Here is a 19,350-nt window from a genome sequence, read left to right on the forward strand (position 1 = left end):
AGATCCATGAGTTGCGATGCGTACTGCTTACTGCCAGCATACGGATCAATAACCTTTGATCCGTTCCATCTGTCTGCCTACTCCGCCCGCAGCCGAGAGTGAGAGAGAGGAGGACGACGTGGAGGAGGAAGAGGAGCCGCGGTACGAGCTCGTCAACAAAGAGACCCACAGCGACTATCTGACGGCCAGCGAATGCGACGGAGGCCGTGAGATGGGCGAGGCAGAACTCTCTGAAACTGACGGCGTGAAGGTGGAGAAGGAAGAGGAGGAGGGGGAGGACGCTGCTGACACTGAGGGCGAAGAGAACTTTGAGAGAGCCCTGATCGAGGACATAAGGTTGGTTCTGCTGGCTGTTGTACTGCTACAAGTTTAGGAGGATAGCAACATTCAAACACCTAACGAAGAACTTAAAATATGTAAATCTTGATTACAAGTTGTACACTTTGCTGTTATTAAATGACCTCACCTCTAGTGATTAAGTCCTGTTGGATGTTCACCTTTCCCTCCACAGGAAGAGTCAGTTTGGCGTGGGTGTGGAGCTGACCGCTGAATGCAAGAAGCTGATGGCGGTGCAGCAGGAGCGCCTGGGCCGCAGCCTGGACCGCCTGTCCACAGAGCTCTACAGCAAAGACGCACACTTTGTCCTGGAGCTCATTCAGGTACATCTATCTCCAGAGCCATTTGACTGGTTGCCTGTCAGAAGGGATCCAATGGTAGAAAAACATTGTTTTCTCAGCCCTGTGAGGGACCAGCCAGCTCTTAGGGTTCAGTAAAGGTTAGGTGCATTGCTCAGGGAAGCCTCAGCACTTAGCTAGGAGGAGCCAGGGATCAAACCAGCAACCTTACCGGGTTACCAAGACCTGTTTTTGATATTTTACGTTTATTTAATATTAACATTTTATTGTTGAATCATTAAAAAGGGGTTTTAGTTAGTTGAAAACAGTTTGTTTTTCATATTTTTCTATCGTGTGTTTTCTGCACCAATACGACACAGGAAAATACCCCTAACCTTCTAAACACTTTAACTTGAAAACCACGAATAACCCGTGTTAATTACAGAACGCGGACGACAACACCTATCCGCTGGAGGGGGGGGTGGTGCCGGCGCTGGTCCTGGTGGTGGAGAAGAACTGCATCACCGTCCTGAACAACGAGAGGGGCTTTCAGGACCAGAACATCAGGGCCATCTGTGACGTGGGCCGCAGCACCAAGGGCAAACACAAATACGGATACATAGGTATTTCCCTTTCACTTTTGAGTCAAAGTCAGGAGTAGGACTCTCTGGGGACCCCTAGTGGAGACCCCCCCCCAGGTTGGCAACGTCAGTCTTCTAACTGCGCCATTTGGTTCACTTGTTCCCACATTTTCCTTACAGGGTGAACTCTTAGAAGTTCATTATTATATCCTGGATATAATCAATCATAGATCATAGAAAAAGATATGAGAAATCATTCTTAGGAAAAATAATACTGATTATGAATAAATCAAGGCTATGGATAAAATGCTGGACACGAAAAGTCATGTTGAAACAACCGTGTCTCGACCCATGATTCTGGACGTCCCTCCCCATCATTCTCGCCTCTCTCCCCGCAGGGCAAAAGGGCATCGGCTTCAAGTCTGTGTTCAAGGTGACGGACCGCCCTGAGATCCACTCCAACGGGTTCCACCTGCGCTTCGACAAGAAGAGCGGCCCCATGGGGTACATCCTCCCCCACTGGGTGGAGGAGGAGAGACCCCTGGACCTCCAGCAGATCCCCAGCATTGGCGAACACAGGTCTGTGGTCTGGAGAAAGCTCTGAATACGTTGTCCTCGAGACCGCAGTTTTATTTTGTACAATTCATTTATTGGAGGGGCTGTAGGTAAGATTTAAGAGCCATTCTTTCAATGTTGATTGTTCGATAGGCCATGGCGGTCAGATAGTCAGCTATTAGTCAGCGGAATTATCTGGGGGAATATCTTTTCCTAGTGTACTGCGAATGCCTCTGTATGAGACAATTTAACAGCCGGCTCGTTTCTGACCATCAGGGCAGAAACGATTGGTTCTGGGACTCCCATCTGCCTGTCAATCACAAGCGTGCACACGGCAGCGGGAAGGTTGCACTCTTAAATGGAGGCGAAACGTAGGGAGCCTGGAGGGAGGTGTTTTCTTTCTCTTGCTCTGTTCTGCTCGGCTCTGATATTCGAACCCTGAAATCTTAACAGCTAAGCGGCAGCACAATGTTAAGTCAAGGACAATATATACCAATACAGATCATCAGAGTTGCCAATCACGGCAAGGGAAGGAATTGGATCCGAGAAGCAAAATGTTTAGGTAGAACATTAACATCAACACGGGGTCAGATATTCTGGCCTGTTTGGTAACCCTCCTCCTCCTCGTCCTCTTCCTCTCCCTGCTAGCTGGACCACAAAGATCTGCCTCCCGCTACGGTCGGAGAACCAGCAGACGAGGAACCTGTTCCACGACGTCCACCCCTCACTGCTGCTGTTCCTCCATCGTCTGCGCTCCATCACCATATACAACCAGGTGGCTGCACACGCAAACACGCACGCAAATGCACACGCAAATGCACACACACGCGTGCATACAATCTCACACACGCATGCACGCAGATGCACACGCATACGCACGCACACAAAAACACACGCGCATACAAAAACACAAATAAACATGCAAACACACATGCAAATGCACACGCAAATGCACACACGCGTGCATACAATCTCACACACGCATGCACGCAGATGCACACGCATACGCACGCACACAAAAACACACGCGCATACAAAAACACAAATAAACATGCAAACACACATGCAAATGCACGCACACGCAAATGCACAAGCATACACACAAGAACGCACGCATACATTCGCACAAAAACACACACACACACGTACACACACACACACGCAGATACACACATGCAACACACTCTGTCATTCTCCCACACTCTCCCACACGATCAACATCCTTACCCGTGTGTGTTCCTCTGCAGTGTGAGCGTCGGGTGGTGGCGATGACCCGACGTGACCGGAGCCACAACGTTCTGGAGGTGGAGCACACGGAGGGTACGGAGCGTTGGCTGGTCATCAAGCGCACGCTGGAACCGAAGAAGGTACGCACACACACAGACTGAAACACACACACACACACACACACACACACAGGGGTGCCGTAATGCGGTGATCAACAACATAGCCAATAAACATGTAAACACAACAGGACCAACGACGGTAAAATGCATGGACGGCACGCATAATGTGGAGGGTTAATGGAGGTTCAGTTCAGATTTCTGCTCGTAGTTTGACCGGCAAGCGAGTGGAGCCGTTTGTGTGGGATTCGATTCTCTCCAAGAGAACTCTGTGGAACGTCAGCTGTAAGTGGTTTGATGTTCCAGACGGAGGATCTCTCCCCATCACTAAAGAGATCCACCTCTGCTCTCTGACCTCTGGTCTGGCCCTTGCCTCCTCCAGCCTCTGCCCCAAGGGACCGATAATCAAACTCACCCTGCCGTCTGCTCACATGATCGATGCGATATGAGATTAAGCACTTTACCAAGCGGCGTCCCCGTCTGAAGGCAACGGGAAAAAAGGAAGCAGTTAACACAAAGGCTGATCAGTCTGTAGACCTCGGAACTAGCTGTTGTGACTGTGACTCTGTGTTGTACTTAATTGAAGCGCACGGCGGTTGTGACTGTTTGAGGTACTAAATGAAAGTGCATGGTGGATGTGACAGTGTATGGCACTAAATGAAAGTGAACGATGGTTTTGACAGTGCGTTGTACTCAATGAGAGCGCCCAGTGGTGGTGACCGGGTGTTGTACTCAATGAGAGCGCCCAGTGGTGGTGACCGGGTGTTGTACTCAATGAGACCGCCCGGTGGTTGTCCAGATCAAGGAGGAGGTGGAGTCCACGGAGCTGGCCCTGGCGTTCCTGTTGGGGGACAGCTCTCTGCCCGGTGACATCATCACCCAGCCCCAGAAGCAGCCCGTGTTCGCCTTCCTGCCGCTGCGCAGCTTCGGCTTCCGCTTCATCGTCCAAGGTGAGCTCGCAAGGAGAACGCATCACGTTATTAACGTTATTATTATACGTTATTATTATTCCTCTCTGTCTCTCTCTCTCTCTGTCTCAGTCTCTGTCGCTCTGTTTTTCATTGTGTTTTGTTTTTTTCTGTCTCTGTTTAATTCTGTCATGACTTTGACTTTCTATTGGACGACGCATCTTTCCGGCTGAGCTTATCAGTACACATTGTTGTACAATGCATTACTCAAACTGAGTAAAACCAGTCAAAGCATCAATCTTTGTTTTTGGTTTATCCTGGCCACCAAACCAACATGTCACACGATGAGGTTAACCACGCATGAAGAGGTTAACTACACATTATTCACCGGAAAAGCATCTGGTTCTTCCCGTGTGTCCTCAGGCGACTTCGACATCCCCTCGTCCCGTGAGGACGTGGACAGAGACAGCCCCTGGAACCAGTGGCTGCGCTCCGAGATCCCCCAGCTCTTCGTCCAGGCCCTGAACGTCTTCAACGTACGTCCGACTCTCGACAACACAAACAATCCTTAGATGGGCTGAGTAGACTCACTACGACTCACCGACTCACCGCCTTTCCCTTCCCCCCTTCAGGACCACCCAGAGTTCAGCGGGATGAAGGGCTTGGTCCACTTCCTGCAGTTCGTCCCCCTGCCAGACGAGGTGCTGGACTTCTTCAAGCCGGTGGCCAGGCAGATTATACAGCTGCTGAAGGGCCAGGCCTTCCTGCCCACACTCAACTCAGGTACTCACTCACTCACTCACTCACTCACTCACTCACTCACTCACTCACTCACTCACTCACTCACACACTCACACACTCACACACTCACTCACACCTACCTGGTTTGGTCAAACTCGGCTTCCCCAAAGTGTGAATTCATAAGGCGTGCAGGGCTTTGAGGGCACGATGCCAAATAGCGGTATTATTTTAGAAAGGTCATGTTTGATTAGCGGGACTAGTTATCATGGTAATGGAATGTAGTGTCAACATCTTCTGTCTCTGTCTGTATCTGTATCTTTGTATGTCTGTGCCACTCTCTCACCGTTCCGCACAGAATTTGCCTTTAACATCAAACTCTCCTCAGATTTAAAAGCATCTGTATGCATTTTTTAATGTTTTAACGCTACTTATTTTTTCATATTTTTCCTGAGTTTGTTTTTACTTAGTTTCTTATAAAATAAATGTGTGTGTTTCAGTACTTATAAAATCTGAATAAAAAGTGTTTTTCTCGGTTATCGTTAGAACGGGAGGTGGAGTACAAACTGCCCTCCCAGGTAGCTGTCTGCCAGGACTCGGTGATCCGCAACGTGATTGGCCGCGAGGAGCTGGACAGGCACCTGTCCCTGGCCTACCTCCACCCCAGCCTGCAGCCCCTGCCCCCCCTCTCCCTGCTCACGCACCTGGGGGTGCGACACCTGCGGGGCTCCGACGTTACCACGGTGACCACCGCCATGGCCCGGGAGCTCACGGCAGGGGGCGAGCTGCACACAGGTGCGTCCGCGACCGTCGCTATCTACACCATCGCCATGTGTACCTTGCTGTGTACCTGTGATGTACTGCCTGACTACTGTCCCATAGTGTGGTGACGTGTACAGATGTGTATATAGTAACGATTAACCGAATACAAACCAACATTGTGTTGTAATAGAACGCAATTAGCAATCGGCAAAGAGAGTGATAAGAAAAATAAATTGGGTTGTGCTGGTCATACTATAGAATGATTTACTGCTTATTTAGTGAATTATAAAGAACATACTCTGAAAAAGAAAAATCGCATTCTAAATCGCAAACACAATATTGCAATTCGATTAATTCCCCAACTCGTTCAGCCCTATTATATAGTATGTTCCTAGAGGTAAACTCTACTTTAAAAGGGCCATTCATGGAAATCAAGAAAAGCATTCGTATAAAGACTGGTTTTAATGTTGCATGAAGTACGTAGGTTATAAAAGCTGATCCTTCCTATCTGTGACATCAGGAGTTTGAGGAGAACTTCCAGTAAGGCCTTAAAGGTGACATATTATACCACCGGCTGTGAGTGTGATTAGCCGTTACAAGCCGTTTTGAAAATCGGCCTCTTCTGACATCACAAGTGGGCGGGTCCATCTAGATGCATGACGGACAGATGAGCAACGTTTGCTCCAGTCAACTGGGTAGGCTGGTAGACCGATCCATCCAGCACACATCTAGGTGGACACGCCCACTTGTACAGCTTGTAGCGGATAATCACCCTCACGCCTGGTTGTATAACATATCACCTTTTAACCTGTAGGGTACACTTGTTCTTTAACACATTCTGCTTTAATTGTCCTGTGAGGCTGAATGAAGCCCCATCACCTGACGCGGTCTCCTCTCTCCCCCCCCAGATGAGGGACTGCGCCGGCTCTCCAGGCTTCTGGTCTGTAACTTCCGGGCGCTGGAGTACGGCTATGGCGAGGAGGAGCAGATCCTGCATGCGCTGCGGGAGCTACCCATAATCCCCCTGGCCGACGGGCGGGTGGTGGCGCTCAGCAGCGTGGGGGTCTTCTTCCCCATGGAGAAGGCCGAGAAGAAGAAGGGCAAGCAGAAGCCAGCAGGTACACCCCCCCGGGGAACGCCGTGTTCTGACCTTGTGTCGGCTGCCATGGATATTCCTGGCCTGGTTCCGCTATCCTACATACTTCCGCTAAATTTCAATTTCCCTTCAGTACTACGTCTGGAATTTGCGGTATATATTCGCAGGTTTTCTCCAGCCAACCTTTTGGCCGTCCAATCAGCGATCAGAGGGAGTGGCTGAGATCAATGACGTTGAGGTTGTGCACTAGTTTGCGTTGTAGTCAAACGTTTGCGATTGGTTAGGGCAGATCCAATAGTTTTAAACTCCAACAGGTGCCCGCTTTCAAGTGAGTTAACGTTTGTCAATGGAGAGTGGCCAGACACTCTGTGCAAATGAAATGAAGTACGAGAGAAGTAGGACCAGGCTAGGATATTTCTGCCATGTCAGGGAATCTTTCCCCCACCTGGGATTGATGGGGCTATCATGGAGGATCATGAACTCCTGTCTGCCTGCTACTGGATTCCCGCTGTGCTCGTGTTCTTATGCGCTGTATAGCTGTTGTGACATGAGAATACCGAAGAGGAAACTGTTCATCGAGTGAATATATGTGGACAGTGTTAATAATACATATGGCCGTTGAAGAAAGTGTCATGTTATGATAAAAGAGGTCATGGAAGATGTTAAATCGCCACAGAGTGGGAACTCGTCCAAGGCTCTTTCCAAGATTATAAAATGAAGAAGATATTGATTTAAATCTGGTGCTCAGAGCGAAGGTCAGCCAGCGAGTTAAGGTGCACTTGTAAGGGTTTGAGTGTCGTAGTTTGTCTTTGAGGATGAAGAGGACGTGCGTTGTGTCTCTGGACACCGGGTCGACCTGTCGTCGGCTTGCAGGTGTGGGCTGCCTTCGAGTCTCTTCAGAGGAGGAATACAAATAGAACCTGCTTGGTTCTTTTCTTTTCTTTAGGTTATTTTAACACTCTTAAGAACCACGTGTCAGCAGTTACACACACACACCAGACACACACCGACACACACAACCCGACACACACACACCGACACACACACACACACACAAACACACATACAGGCACATATGCACACACACACGCACCCACCCACATGCATACACACACATACAAGCACCCACCGACGCACATTCACATCTAACTGCAGCAGCAGAGGTAGGCATATGACTATGTCCACCTCTCACCTCTAAAAAGTACAGACCTACACTATTTTTACACACACGCACACGCCCACGCACACAGAGGGGAGAGAGAGGCATGCCCATTGCCCACACGTGGGTTGGCAAACTTGGCAGTGTTTTGCGTCATCCATTTCACAATAAAAGCCCCCCCCCCCCCCCCCGCCTCTCTGAAAGCAAGGAGTCAGAGTCAGACGAGGAATAATTCTCCTCTCCCACACCGTGACGTCATCACTCTGGCTGCACTTCAATGGCAACCACAGCCTTTCAAACACACACACACACACCTCTGCACGCACACGCACAAACACACGCTCACTCAGTTAACCTTCAGTTGTCCTCCAATTCCAGACTGGAAGATCAGTGGGTAGAAAAAATGAAATCAATGCAGGATTGTACAGTCATCCAAACCACACACTCACACAACACCACTACAGCTGTATAAGCTACTGAGAACGATATTCATGAACAGCTCTTCTCTGAGCCCAGATGTATTCTATATGTCGTGTACTCTGTCATACGCAATAGTCTTTAATACAGAATAGAAGACTATCTTTTTGTCCTCCTGTTCTATTGTGTTCTCCTATCCTACTCCCGGTGTCCCCCTGTCCCACAAACTGTGTTCCCCCTGTCCCACTCGCTGTGTCCCCCTGTCCCAGGGCCCTTTGCGGCGCTGTACGAGGACGTGAGCGTGGTGCACCCCTCCCTGCTGGCCTGCGAGGCTCCCCTGGAGGCCCAGCAGGTGCGGGAGCTGCTGAAGAGGATGGGCGTCCACGAGCTGGAGCCCCAGCAGCTGCTGGAGAAGCACATCTACCCGGCGCTGCGCGACCACTCCTGGAAGGTACCCCTCTGATCACGTTGTGTGTGCACCCTAACCAACTCTCTTGTGTGTATTTGTGTGTACTCTAACCAACTCTCGTGTGTGTGTGTGAGTGTGGTGTGTGTGTGTGTGTGACTGTATTATGATGGCGTTGTGTGTGCACCCTAACCAACTTTCTTGTTGTTCTTTGAGTGTCTGTGTATTTACTCTGATGGCGTTGTGTGTGCACCCTTACCAACTTGTGTGTGTGTGTGTGTGTGTGTGAACCCCCATCAGGCCAAGCCAGAGGCGGTGGTGGTGAGCTACCTGGTGTTCATCAAGCAGCACAGCTCCGCCTCCAGCTGGCCCCTCCTGGACACCGCAGTACCCGTCCGGACCAGCAGGGGGCTGCTCTGCCCCCAGCTCCACCGGGTGCACTTCTCCTCCGCGTACAACAACGTGGACCTCACCAAGATACTGCCTGGTGAGAGTCTTACACACACACTCGCTCCCCTCACACCCACGCACACACATTTAGTCGAACAAACACACAATCCTCATGCATGCATGATGAATCGCATACATTCACACACATGCACATAATTGCGTGCCCACACACACACAACCCCATGCGCACACATGCATATTTGTGTGATCAAACTCACATTTTGGTATATTGGCAAAAAGTGGAAGGATTTGAATAATCCTGGTTTTGAATTGACCCAGAGTTCACTCATGCTTCAGGAGATTTTGTGATCTTCAACCCTGTGTGTGTGTGTGTGTGTGTGTGTGTGTGTGTGTGTGTGTGTGTGTGTGTGTGTGTGTGTGTGTGTGTGTGTGTGTGTGTGTGTGTGTGTGTGTGTGTGTGTGTGTGTGTGTGTGTGTGTGTGTGTGTGTTCTGTGGGCAATGCCTCCATTGTTGGGAGTAAAGCCAGCATGAAATGTTAGCTTGTGTGGAACACAGCTGTAGGGGAGCCTGTGCTGTCATGCATGTGCATGTGTGTGTGTGTCTGTGCCCGCGCGCGTACACCCACACCCACCCGTTACGTAAGAGGCAGAGCCCTGGCCGTCGTGTTACAGACCACTTGAGGCCCTACTTGTGTTTTCTGCCTTTTGCTTTATTAGCTGCTCATTTTATTATCCAACTGCAAATCTCTAATCACACACACACACACACACACACACACACACACACACACACACACACACACACACACACACACACACACACACACACACACACACACACACACACAATGTACAGCCTGAACTTCACTCACCTGTCCTCCTCACCTGTCCCATCGCCCCCCACCCCTTTCCACCCACTTGGTCCAACCCGAACCAAAGGCTGTGATTGGCTGCTGCTGAGCCCCTGCTACGTGCAGACCGACGGAGACGTCGAGGGGTGGAGGGAATTCTTCTCCGCCCTGGGGGTCCGGGACAACCTCATCATCCGCAAGGAGAGACGCACCCTCTCCCCCTCCGAACTGGTGAGCGTGTGTGTGTGTGTGTGTGTGTGTGTGTGTGTGTGTGTGTGTGTGTGTGTGTGCGCGCGCGTGTGTCATCCTTTGGCCTAAGCGTGTGTGACATTGTGTGTGGGCTATTTTTAATGAACCCATGGTATTTAGCAGCTGAATGCTGCACAGGATTTTTTGCAATTGCTGCATATCCGAAAAAGAGCGAACTTTGACTTTATAAGCTTCAAACAGTCCTTCTCGGGACAGGAGGCTCGTCCCAGTGTCCACAGCATACTGGTAGCCATTGCTGAGCAGGAGGCCTCTTACCACTATTTCCTTCCATGGCGTGTCACCCTGAATAATAGTAGTTATAATAACAGTAAACTAAATAGATATAGTAAACTGAGCCCGGTATATAGCATTAGCAATTTGAAACCCCCCCTACCCAACCCCTCGAATGAGGGTTTTATTCAAGTTGTTTTTTTCAAAGAGAGTTTAGAGTACGGTTTGATGAAGTAGGAACAGGCTGAACAGATGCAGCCTTTGAAACACATTTCATAGACGGCACGCTACCGAGCAGCTTCCACCAGCCACTCCCGTGCGCTCGGCTGCAGCCCGGCCGCGGCGGTGAGTCAGGCAGCGGTAATCCATGGCAGATTAAAGGATGAAGGTCCCCCAGAAAGTGTGGAGTCCCAGCTAAAGCCAGAGACACGTAGAGGGCTTTCACGAGGAGCGGGGAGCGGCCCGGTGACTGATGCGACGCGACCGCCCCGACCGGGCTGTGAACACTCAGCAGCCCGCCGGGTTTAGCGTCCGCTCACAGAGGGAGCGTTCAGACGGCGTTACCGTCTGACTCGGCACTGCTCACACACTCATACACACTTAAACAAACGGCTATTTATATTACTTAGCTTTGTTGGGTATTCCAGTCTAATTGGTGAGTTATGGTGCTCTACGGTCTTGTATTTCTGAATTGCACACGCACATCGTGGCTATGAATAACAGACTGTTGTCATGGGCGTTTTTTTTTCAATTGATCAATTTTGGTTCATCTTATTTTCTATCAAATCTTTGATTTCTTTAGGTGTGTGTGTGCACTAAGTATGAGATTTGTCACCATCTTCCCCTATCTGTTGTACTCAATATATTGTACTATTGTACCCTAGTACCGCAGTTCCAGTATTGACAGATACCATAATAACACCCCATAGTGCACTACATTATGTATGGCTGTGCCAACCTTGACCGCTGTCCTCATTGTGATGCTTCATTCTCCGTGTCCCCCAGGCCGCCAGCCCCTGGGCTGTGGGGAGCGACTCCTGGCCCCAGGACACAGCTGAGGGGGGCTACGTCATGGACGACTACCCCTGCCAGGAGTTCCACTCCCTGGCCACGGCTGAGCTGCCCGACAGGCAGCTGGTGGAGCAGAGGCGAGCGCTGCTGGAGATGCTGGAGGACAACTGGGAGAAGGGGTGAGGAGGGCGCCTCGGAACACGGACAGCGCACGCACGCACACACACACACACACACACACACACACACACACACACACACACACACACACACACACACACACACACACACACACGTACACCACACACACGTACACGTACACACACACACGTACGTACACACACGTACGTACACACACGTACGTACACACACACACACGTACACGTACACACACACACGTACGTACACACACGTACGTACACACACGTACGTACACACACGTACACACACACACGTACGTACACACACGTACACACACACACACACGTACACACATACGTGTACACACACACACACGTACACACACGTACACACACACACACACGTACACACACACACACACGTACACACACACACATGTACACACACACACACACATGTACACACACACATGTACACACACACACACACACGTACACGTACACGTACACACACACACACACACACACACACACACACACACACACACACACACACACACACACACACACACACTTAAACCCACACATCTCAACACACACATGATCTCTTCTGCCACTTCTTTGGTTACAGAGTTAAAGTAAGAGTTAGTAGTAAATACTGTCACTGGAAGCTGAGGGCCCTTAGACTCAATAAGGGTTAGTATATACTGTCACTGGAGGCTGTGGCTCATGATACACTCAGAGTGAGGGATGTCCTCAGGGATGACAACAAATATTCTAAGCCTTTGTTTGGGTGTCAAGCACTGTGGCCTTGAATTCACTCCAGGGATTACCCTGGGATTTAGCTGCTCATAGTTCACTCCGACCCCGTGCGTGCGTGCGTGCGTGCGTGCGTGCGCGCGTGCGTGCGTTGGCGCGTGTGTGTGTGTATTGGGGATTAATTCAGGTGAAATAGGTCAGTCTGTACCTTACTGCTCAAATCCCTGTCAAAAATACCTTTTCATCTGCATCAATTGGTTAATGAATAAATGGGCTTGCGGTTTTGAGGTAGCTTTTCCTTAATATAATGGCTGCCTCTGATGTTTCTGAATGAGTCTATATATTTTTTTCTATTCTAGAACAGCTGCATCTCGCTCACTGTGTCTCTCGCTCTGTAGTTTCGCCTTTTTAAATCCAGTCATTGGAAATTGCCACTATCACTATGCAACTCTTTTAATAAAAAGATTCTCGTGGTTGCAATTACTAATGGATCGAAGTGTCGCTGCCAAACAAAAACTGATTTAAGACACCTTCACACTCGCACACGCCTAAAATATAGTCTTCACAACTCACACGCACACACACACATACACAAACGCACAGGCACACACTAGATGTGATCCAAATCGAGCTTTCTTTCGTCTCGCACCACAGCACTAGAATGTCATTCAACCCTGATGAATAGCGTGTGATGGTTGGCTCTTCTTCAAAGTGCAGACTGGCTCCGGCGAGTTACTAGACGCCTCCAGTCTCTCTGTTCCCTGGCGGGAATGTGGGTAATTTAGTTCTGACTCTGTTCCCCAGTCCTCCAAAGGCAATATAGGTTTCAAAAGGCCCCCCATCTGATATCCTTGAGCAGGCAAGTGTGGACTCTGCTGTCTGACGCTGGGTTGTAGTCGTATTATCAAGGCCTTTTGATGATCAATTCATGGAAGGAGGTTTGGGTGTTCATTTAGGTTTGTCGATGCAAAAGGCAGTCTTCTCCAAACGGGGTCTCCCAAGTTATATACACTTGGCTTTGCTTTATTATTGGTTTCTTCCTTCAAGGGTGGGCAATTTGGAGAAACCGGCCAGAATGAGCTAGATTTTGAGATTGTCCGATGGAAAAAAATCCCACCATTCCCTTCAAGCCGCCCTCCAAAGCCCCTCCCCAGCAAAACGTGACTAGCTCGCTAGCTTTAGCAATATGTCTGCCCAGCCTTGTGGAAGACTCTGGTCATGCGCAATGAGTGCAAAGGCAGTGTGCTTGCAGGTAGCCGGGGCTGCAGGTAGGGCTTATTACAGGCCTGCCAGGGCCACGGATAACAGGGGGTCTTCCCCCTTCACGAAAGAGCATTGGATTTTGTGATTGTGACGGCCGCAAGGCCTTGCCTATGATTGTCCTGTCTCCCAATTAGGACTGGTATGACTGTCTCCCAATTAGGACTGATGAAGAGGGGCGGAGTCGCCGCGTTGGTGGCCTATATGGTGCGCCCTGTTCCAGCAGTCAACCCCTTCCTTTTTGACATCTCCACCTGCTTGCCACGCTGCAACGTTTTTGATCTCCTGTTGGTTATGTGGTCAAATAAACCGTGATCATTGTGAAACTAGAACCACGCCTCTGTCCTCCATCATTGTCTGGTTACCCTAGGCCATGACAATGTGGGGGCTCGTCAAACTATAGCCATGCTCCGTGGTTTGTTTAGTCGGATTTGTTTGGTTCCATTTTATGAATGAATGGACACATCACGTGAGTAACTCCAGTGATTGTTTACGTTGGTTACGTAGTAACTGAGCAGAGATCGTTCTTTTTTTGGGAGGGCGAGAGGTGTGCGATATTGGTTATTAAAATGTGTTTTTTGTAATGTTAAATGTAAGTGTCGGGCGTGGTAGGTCTGATCATGAGTGGTCTCCGATAGCTGTTCAATATCCTACCAACGTTTTAGCGTTGGGATGGGTTTTCGGATACATAGTTTATTTCGTTTTCATGTTCGCTGCTCATGCTCGTGTGACAAGATAACAATGGCAGAGCAACGTTATCCCCAGTTAGAACGCTCCGGCGTTTGTGCCTAGGTTCCAGCGACTGCGTCTGGGCTGGTGGTCACCGCCCTGGAAGGAAGGCTGGATCGACATAGTCGGGATGGCTGGAACTCCAGCGGTATTATGTGGGCAGAGCCTTTTTGCTAATCCCCGGCTCTCGGACGCAGTCAGAAGATAGGTAAGATTAGTCGGGGGGGAATTAGGGGGAGCTCTGTGTTGTCTCGTTACATGGGTAGAGTTGCGCGTTGCGTGTCTCGTTTGATTTATCGTTAAGAACAGCTGATCGATGAGCCATCTGCCACAGCCATGGCTGAGATTGATAATTTCGTCGCCACTCCCACGTTGGAGGTGTTCGAGGCATTTACCAAGGAACAGCTTGTGTTGCTTGCGGGCCATTATGGAGTGTCGTTGTCTAGCTCTGCAAAGAGAAATAAATGCGTAACGCAAACGATTATACGAGACGCGCTAGTTGAGAAGGAGGTTCTGCCGGCAGAACCCGAACCTCCTCCCGAGCGGCCTCCCATTGGCTTGTCGTTTGAGCAGCAAAAAGAGCTTTTGCAATTGCAAATAGACAAAGGCAGGCTGCAACTTTTAGAGCGTGAAGCTCTTGTTGAAAAGTGCAGATTGGAGCGCGATATCGAAGTTGGAAAACAGGAGTTTGAACGCGAAAAAATGGTGCTTGAGCACAAGCGCTTAGCATTAATTGAGGAGGGTAAATCAACTCCTATTACACCTATTAGTGGTGGCAATATTGATGTTACGAGGTACCTAAGACTTCTGCCAAAGTTTGAAGAGTCTAATGTAGATACTTTTTTTACTTTATTTGAGCGTGCGGCTGACCTGCACGATTGGCCAGATGGGCACGTTTTGTCTGTGCCCTTGCATAGGGTGTATATAGACTCCGACTTGGTCCAAGGTGAGGTGGCTGTTGGAGTACGTCCGGCGCTCCCGTTACAGGGCGCCGCCATGATTCTGGGTAACGGACTGGCCAAGTCCAGAGTATGGGCCAATGCACCGCCTAGCGTTGATAAGTCTAACCTAGGATCTCTCTTTGAGGGGTGTGAGACCCCCTGCGTGCACCCAGTAGCGGCTGTGACACGCTCTGCCTCGCGGGCTACTGCCAAAACAGGTGATGGCGACAGTTCTGCGCTGCCACCGTTGCCTGGTTTGCCTGATTCGATCCCGAGAGAACAGCTGATCGATGCGCAACGATCTGACACTTCGTTACAGTCTCTATACGCTAGAGTGAAGGACAGCGATACCGCACATGGTTATGTGGTTAGAGAGGATGTCCTAATGCGCAGATGTCCCGCACGCAGCGGACTGCCAGGAGTATATGACTGGCAGTTGGTGGTGCCATCTTCACTGCGCAAAATAGTGTTGGAAACGGCCCATGATGATGCGGGTCATATGGGGGTTAAAAAGACGTATGACCGAATCCTGCGCTACTGTTATTGGCCTCGAGTTAAACGAGACATCGCTTCACACGTGAAGACCTGTCATGTGTGTCAGTTAACTGGTAAGCCGAACCAGGCGATTAAGCCCGTGCCTCTAAGGCCGATAACTCCTACACCTAAACCTTTTGATCATCTTGTGATTGACTGCGTGGACCAAGTGGGGTCAGCTAAATTTGTTACCAAATTGGACTTATTAAAAGGATATTGGCAAGTTCCGTTGACCGGGCGAGCACGGGAGCTATCCGCCTTTGTTACTTCTAGTGGGTTGTATGAGTACAAGGTCATGCCGTTCGGGCTACGTAACGCCGCTGCCACCTTTCAAAGACTGATGAATCAGGTGGTGGCAAATTTGGACGGTTGTGCAGTCTATCTGGACGACGTGGTGGTATATAGCGACACCTGGGGTTCACATTTGGAACGACTTCATCACTTGTTTACTCGACTTGCACACGCCAACCTCACCGTCAACCTGGCGAAGTGTGAGTTTGCCAGGGCGACGGTGACCTACCTGGGAAAAGTGGTTGGTCAGGGCTTTGTGCGCCCAGTGCGCGCAAAGGTCCTGGCCATAGATGGTTACCCACCACCTACCACTAAGCGAGAGTTAATGAGATTTCTCGGAATGATCGGATACTATCGAAGTTTTTGCGAGAACTTTTCCTCAGTCGTTGTGCCTTTGACAACTTTGTTAAAAAAGAACAAGCCTTTTGTCTGGACGTCCACTTGTCAAGCGGCGTTTGAGAGAGCCAAAGATCTTCTCTCATCTGCGCCCCTTCTGTTGGCTCCAGAAATTAATAAGCCATTCAGGTTGCACGTAGATGCGAGCAATGTGGGAGCTGGAGCCGTTTTGCTCCAAGATGATGAGGATTCCGTTGAACGTCCCATATGCTATTTCTCGAGAAAATTCAATTCGTATCAGCTGAATTACTCAACCATAGAAAAGGAAGCATTGGCATTAATTTGGGCTTTGCAAAATTTTGAGGTGTACATTGGGGGTAGCCCAACACCCATCGTCATCTATAGTGATCACAACCCGTTAACTTTCCTTCACTCACTTCAAAACCCGAACCAGAGATTGATGCGCTGGAGTATTTTCCTCCAGCCATACAATCTGCACATTAGGCATATCAGGGGCAAAGAGAACGTGATCGCGGACGCGCTGTCACGCGCTCCTGCCATCTAGTGTGTCTAACATGCAATCGTGGTAATTTCTATGCAGTCTCTCGTTTTTTCTTATCCTTAGTTATTCCAGGCGCCGGAATACGGGGGTCATTACGAGACCAGGAGCTGTTTGTCAGGTTGTATATTGTAGTGTTGAGTAACTTTATGTGTGGGTTACGACTGTTTGACCTAGAATATTTGTATTGCTAGAAATGGTTGATTGATGAACCAGGTTAATGAGTTTTATTTAAGAGCAGTAGGTAGTGGAGTTGCTGTATTGACCGAAGCGGAAATCCGGTGGATTTTTTTTATGGGGGGAGATGTGACGGCCGCAAGGCCTTGCCTATGATTGTCCTGTCTCCCAATTAGGACTGGTATGACTGTCTCCCAATTAGGACTGATGAAGAGGGGCGGAGTCGCCGCGTTGGTGGCCTATATGGTGCGCCCTGTTCCAGCAGTCAACCCCTTCCTTTTTGACATCTCCACCTGCTTGCCACGCTGCAACGTTTTTGATCTCCTGTTGGTTATGTGGTCAAATAAACCGTGATCATTGTGAAACTAGAACCACGCCTCTGTCCTCCATCATTGTCTGGTTACCCTAGGCCATGACAGTGATGTAAAGAGAATTTTAACAAAAAAAAGCTTCTTAAATACAACGCCTGCCCTATCATTAACGTGAAGCCTATTTTGATGGTTCACATAAGATCACAGCCTACCAAACACAAACGGTAGAGGTCAAATTGTCCACATTTCCTTAACCTATATTCATGCAGCTTTTTATTTTTTTTATTTTTTTCCAGGAAGTACCGAAGCAGAGCCGACGTCTTGCAGAGCCTGCAAGTCTGCGCGTCCCATTAACCGCGTCTCCTTTCCGTCCACAGCGACCGCTACTCCCAGTACATCACCGCGCAGGTCGTCGACGCCGACGGCCAGCCCGCCAAAACCACCAAGTCCTCCTTCTTCCACTTCCTGTCCCGGCTGCCCTGGGTCGCGGCCTACCGGCTGCTGGAGGGCGGGGAGCGGCAGGTCCAGTACCTCGTCCCCGACGCCGTGTACCTGGTGTCCCCCGAGGTGCACGGCCTGCTGGGCGTGCACGTCTGCTACGTGGAAAAGACCCCCAGCGAGCTGAGTCGCAAGCTGGGTAAGGATGTCGCCCCAGAGAGCGTCTTAGGCCCAATCCCATTTCTACCCACTACCCCTCCCCCTTGTTTTGAAGGGGTAAGGGTAAGGGGTAAGGGGTAGAAATGGGATTGGGCCTTAAACCCAATCCCATTTCTACTCCTTACCCCTCCCCCTTGTTTTGAAGGGGGAGGGGGAAGGGGGAAGGGGTAGAAATGAGATTGGGCCTTAGACTCTGTTTGTGTTTTGGGTGTTGGAGTTGAACTGGTCTCTGCTAAGTCTGGCAGGCGAGCTCCAGTCAAACAGAGGACATGTAAACCCTGCTGATCATCCTGCCAGCAGGACAATCAGTCTGATTGTCTTTGTTTATTATTAATTATAATATAACAGGTTATTAATAGAGTGGTTTTAGAGTATTTAGAGTAGAGAACATGAACTGACGCTCTCAACCGGCGGGTCGAGCATTGGGCACGGCCAAACCTTCATCTTTGGAAAGAAACCCGTGAATTAATTAATGATTTAATGTTAATTCACTCTTTTAATTGCTTGTTATTTCTTTGAGCTGAGCACCAACTGTAGCAGCTTTTTGTTTGCTCAATGCTTTAAACGGGACATATACGATCAGCAAAGGCAGTCATTGTTCAATGACATGTTCGGGTTGTGAGTCAATAACCAGCGTCCAGTGCGTCCTGAGGCTAGACCAGGGGAGAAGCAGCGCTCTGAGAGAGGGCAGAGCGTCCGCGCCTCTCATCCTCCTGTCTGTGGCTCCTCCTCCTCCTCCTCCTCCTCCTCCTCCTCCTCCTCAGGGATGAAGCACAGCGTCTCGGTGGAGGAGATGATCTCCTACCTCAAGACCTGGAGCTCCCGGCCGGAGGAGACGGAGGCGGAGGGCCGGCCGGGGCCAAAGTTTACCAGCACGGTGCAGCACGTCTTCAACGTGTACTCCTACCTGCAGAAGAACTGCTCCCAGGGGGCCCTGAAGGAGCTGTTCGAGCACTCGCCCGCCGTCTACGTGGAGCACGACAGGTCAGTGGGCGGGGCCGGGGCCCTTCTGCACATTGTACTGTTTAGAGGGGACGTAGATGACCACCAGGGTTGAGTGGGATTAGCCGCTACAAGCCGTTTTGAATAGCTCACCTTTAACGCCGTTACATTGAGCAGGGGATTTGACCCTTGCCCCGCAGTAAGTTAGGATGTCATTAAGTAGCAGGTAGGGGTTAACAATAGGGAATCTTGCTCAGTGATGCTTGCCTGTATGGTCGCACCCATGACTCTTTTTCAATGACAATTCTGGGTATTGGTTTTGGATAAGAGGCTGAATACATTAAGAAGAAAGTAAAGTTTAGAAAGTATAAACAACATTATA

At 49.8% G+C, this 19,350-nt stretch overlaps 1 protein-coding gene across 1 annotated transcript in view; it reads left to right on the forward strand.

Annotated features, from left to right (window-relative positions):
* The window catches only part of wu:fj29h11 (uncharacterized), a 48,501-nt gene that overhangs the window by 15,851 nt on the left and 13,300 nt on the right, over nt 1–19,350 (forward strand). Inside the window, exons 20-36 of the mRNA XM_056577638.1 lie at nt 93–336; nt 512–659; nt 1,060–1,237; nt 1,594–1,774; nt 2,399–2,525; nt 2,998–3,117; nt 3,893–4,043; nt 4,425–4,537; nt 4,634–4,784; nt 5,286–5,534; nt 6,410–6,619; nt 8,443–8,624; nt 8,880–9,066; nt 9,930–10,072; nt 11,327–11,511; nt 17,747–18,006; nt 18,791–19,010. Of these exons, the coding sequence (XP_056433613.1) occupies nt 93–336; nt 512–659; nt 1,060–1,237; nt 1,594–1,774; nt 2,399–2,525; nt 2,998–3,117; nt 3,893–4,043; nt 4,425–4,537; nt 4,634–4,784; nt 5,286–5,534; nt 6,410–6,619; nt 8,443–8,624; nt 8,880–9,066; nt 9,930–10,072; nt 11,327–11,511; nt 17,747–18,006; nt 18,791–19,010 (3,049 nt within the window). The remainder of the gene's footprint in view (nt 1–92; nt 337–511; nt 660–1,059; nt 1,238–1,593; nt 1,775–2,398; nt 2,526–2,997; nt 3,118–3,892; nt 4,044–4,424; nt 4,538–4,633; nt 4,785–5,285; nt 5,535–6,409; nt 6,620–8,442; nt 8,625–8,879; nt 9,067–9,929; nt 10,073–11,326; nt 11,512–17,746; nt 18,007–18,790; nt 19,011–19,350) is intronic.

This window comes from Gadus chalcogrammus, chromosome 18, assembly GCF_026213295.1.
Source record: "Gadus chalcogrammus isolate NIFS_2021 chromosome 18, NIFS_Gcha_1.0, whole genome shotgun sequence".
Taxonomy (NCBI): domain Eukaryota; kingdom Metazoa; phylum Chordata; class Actinopteri; order Gadiformes; family Gadidae; genus Gadus; species Gadus chalcogrammus.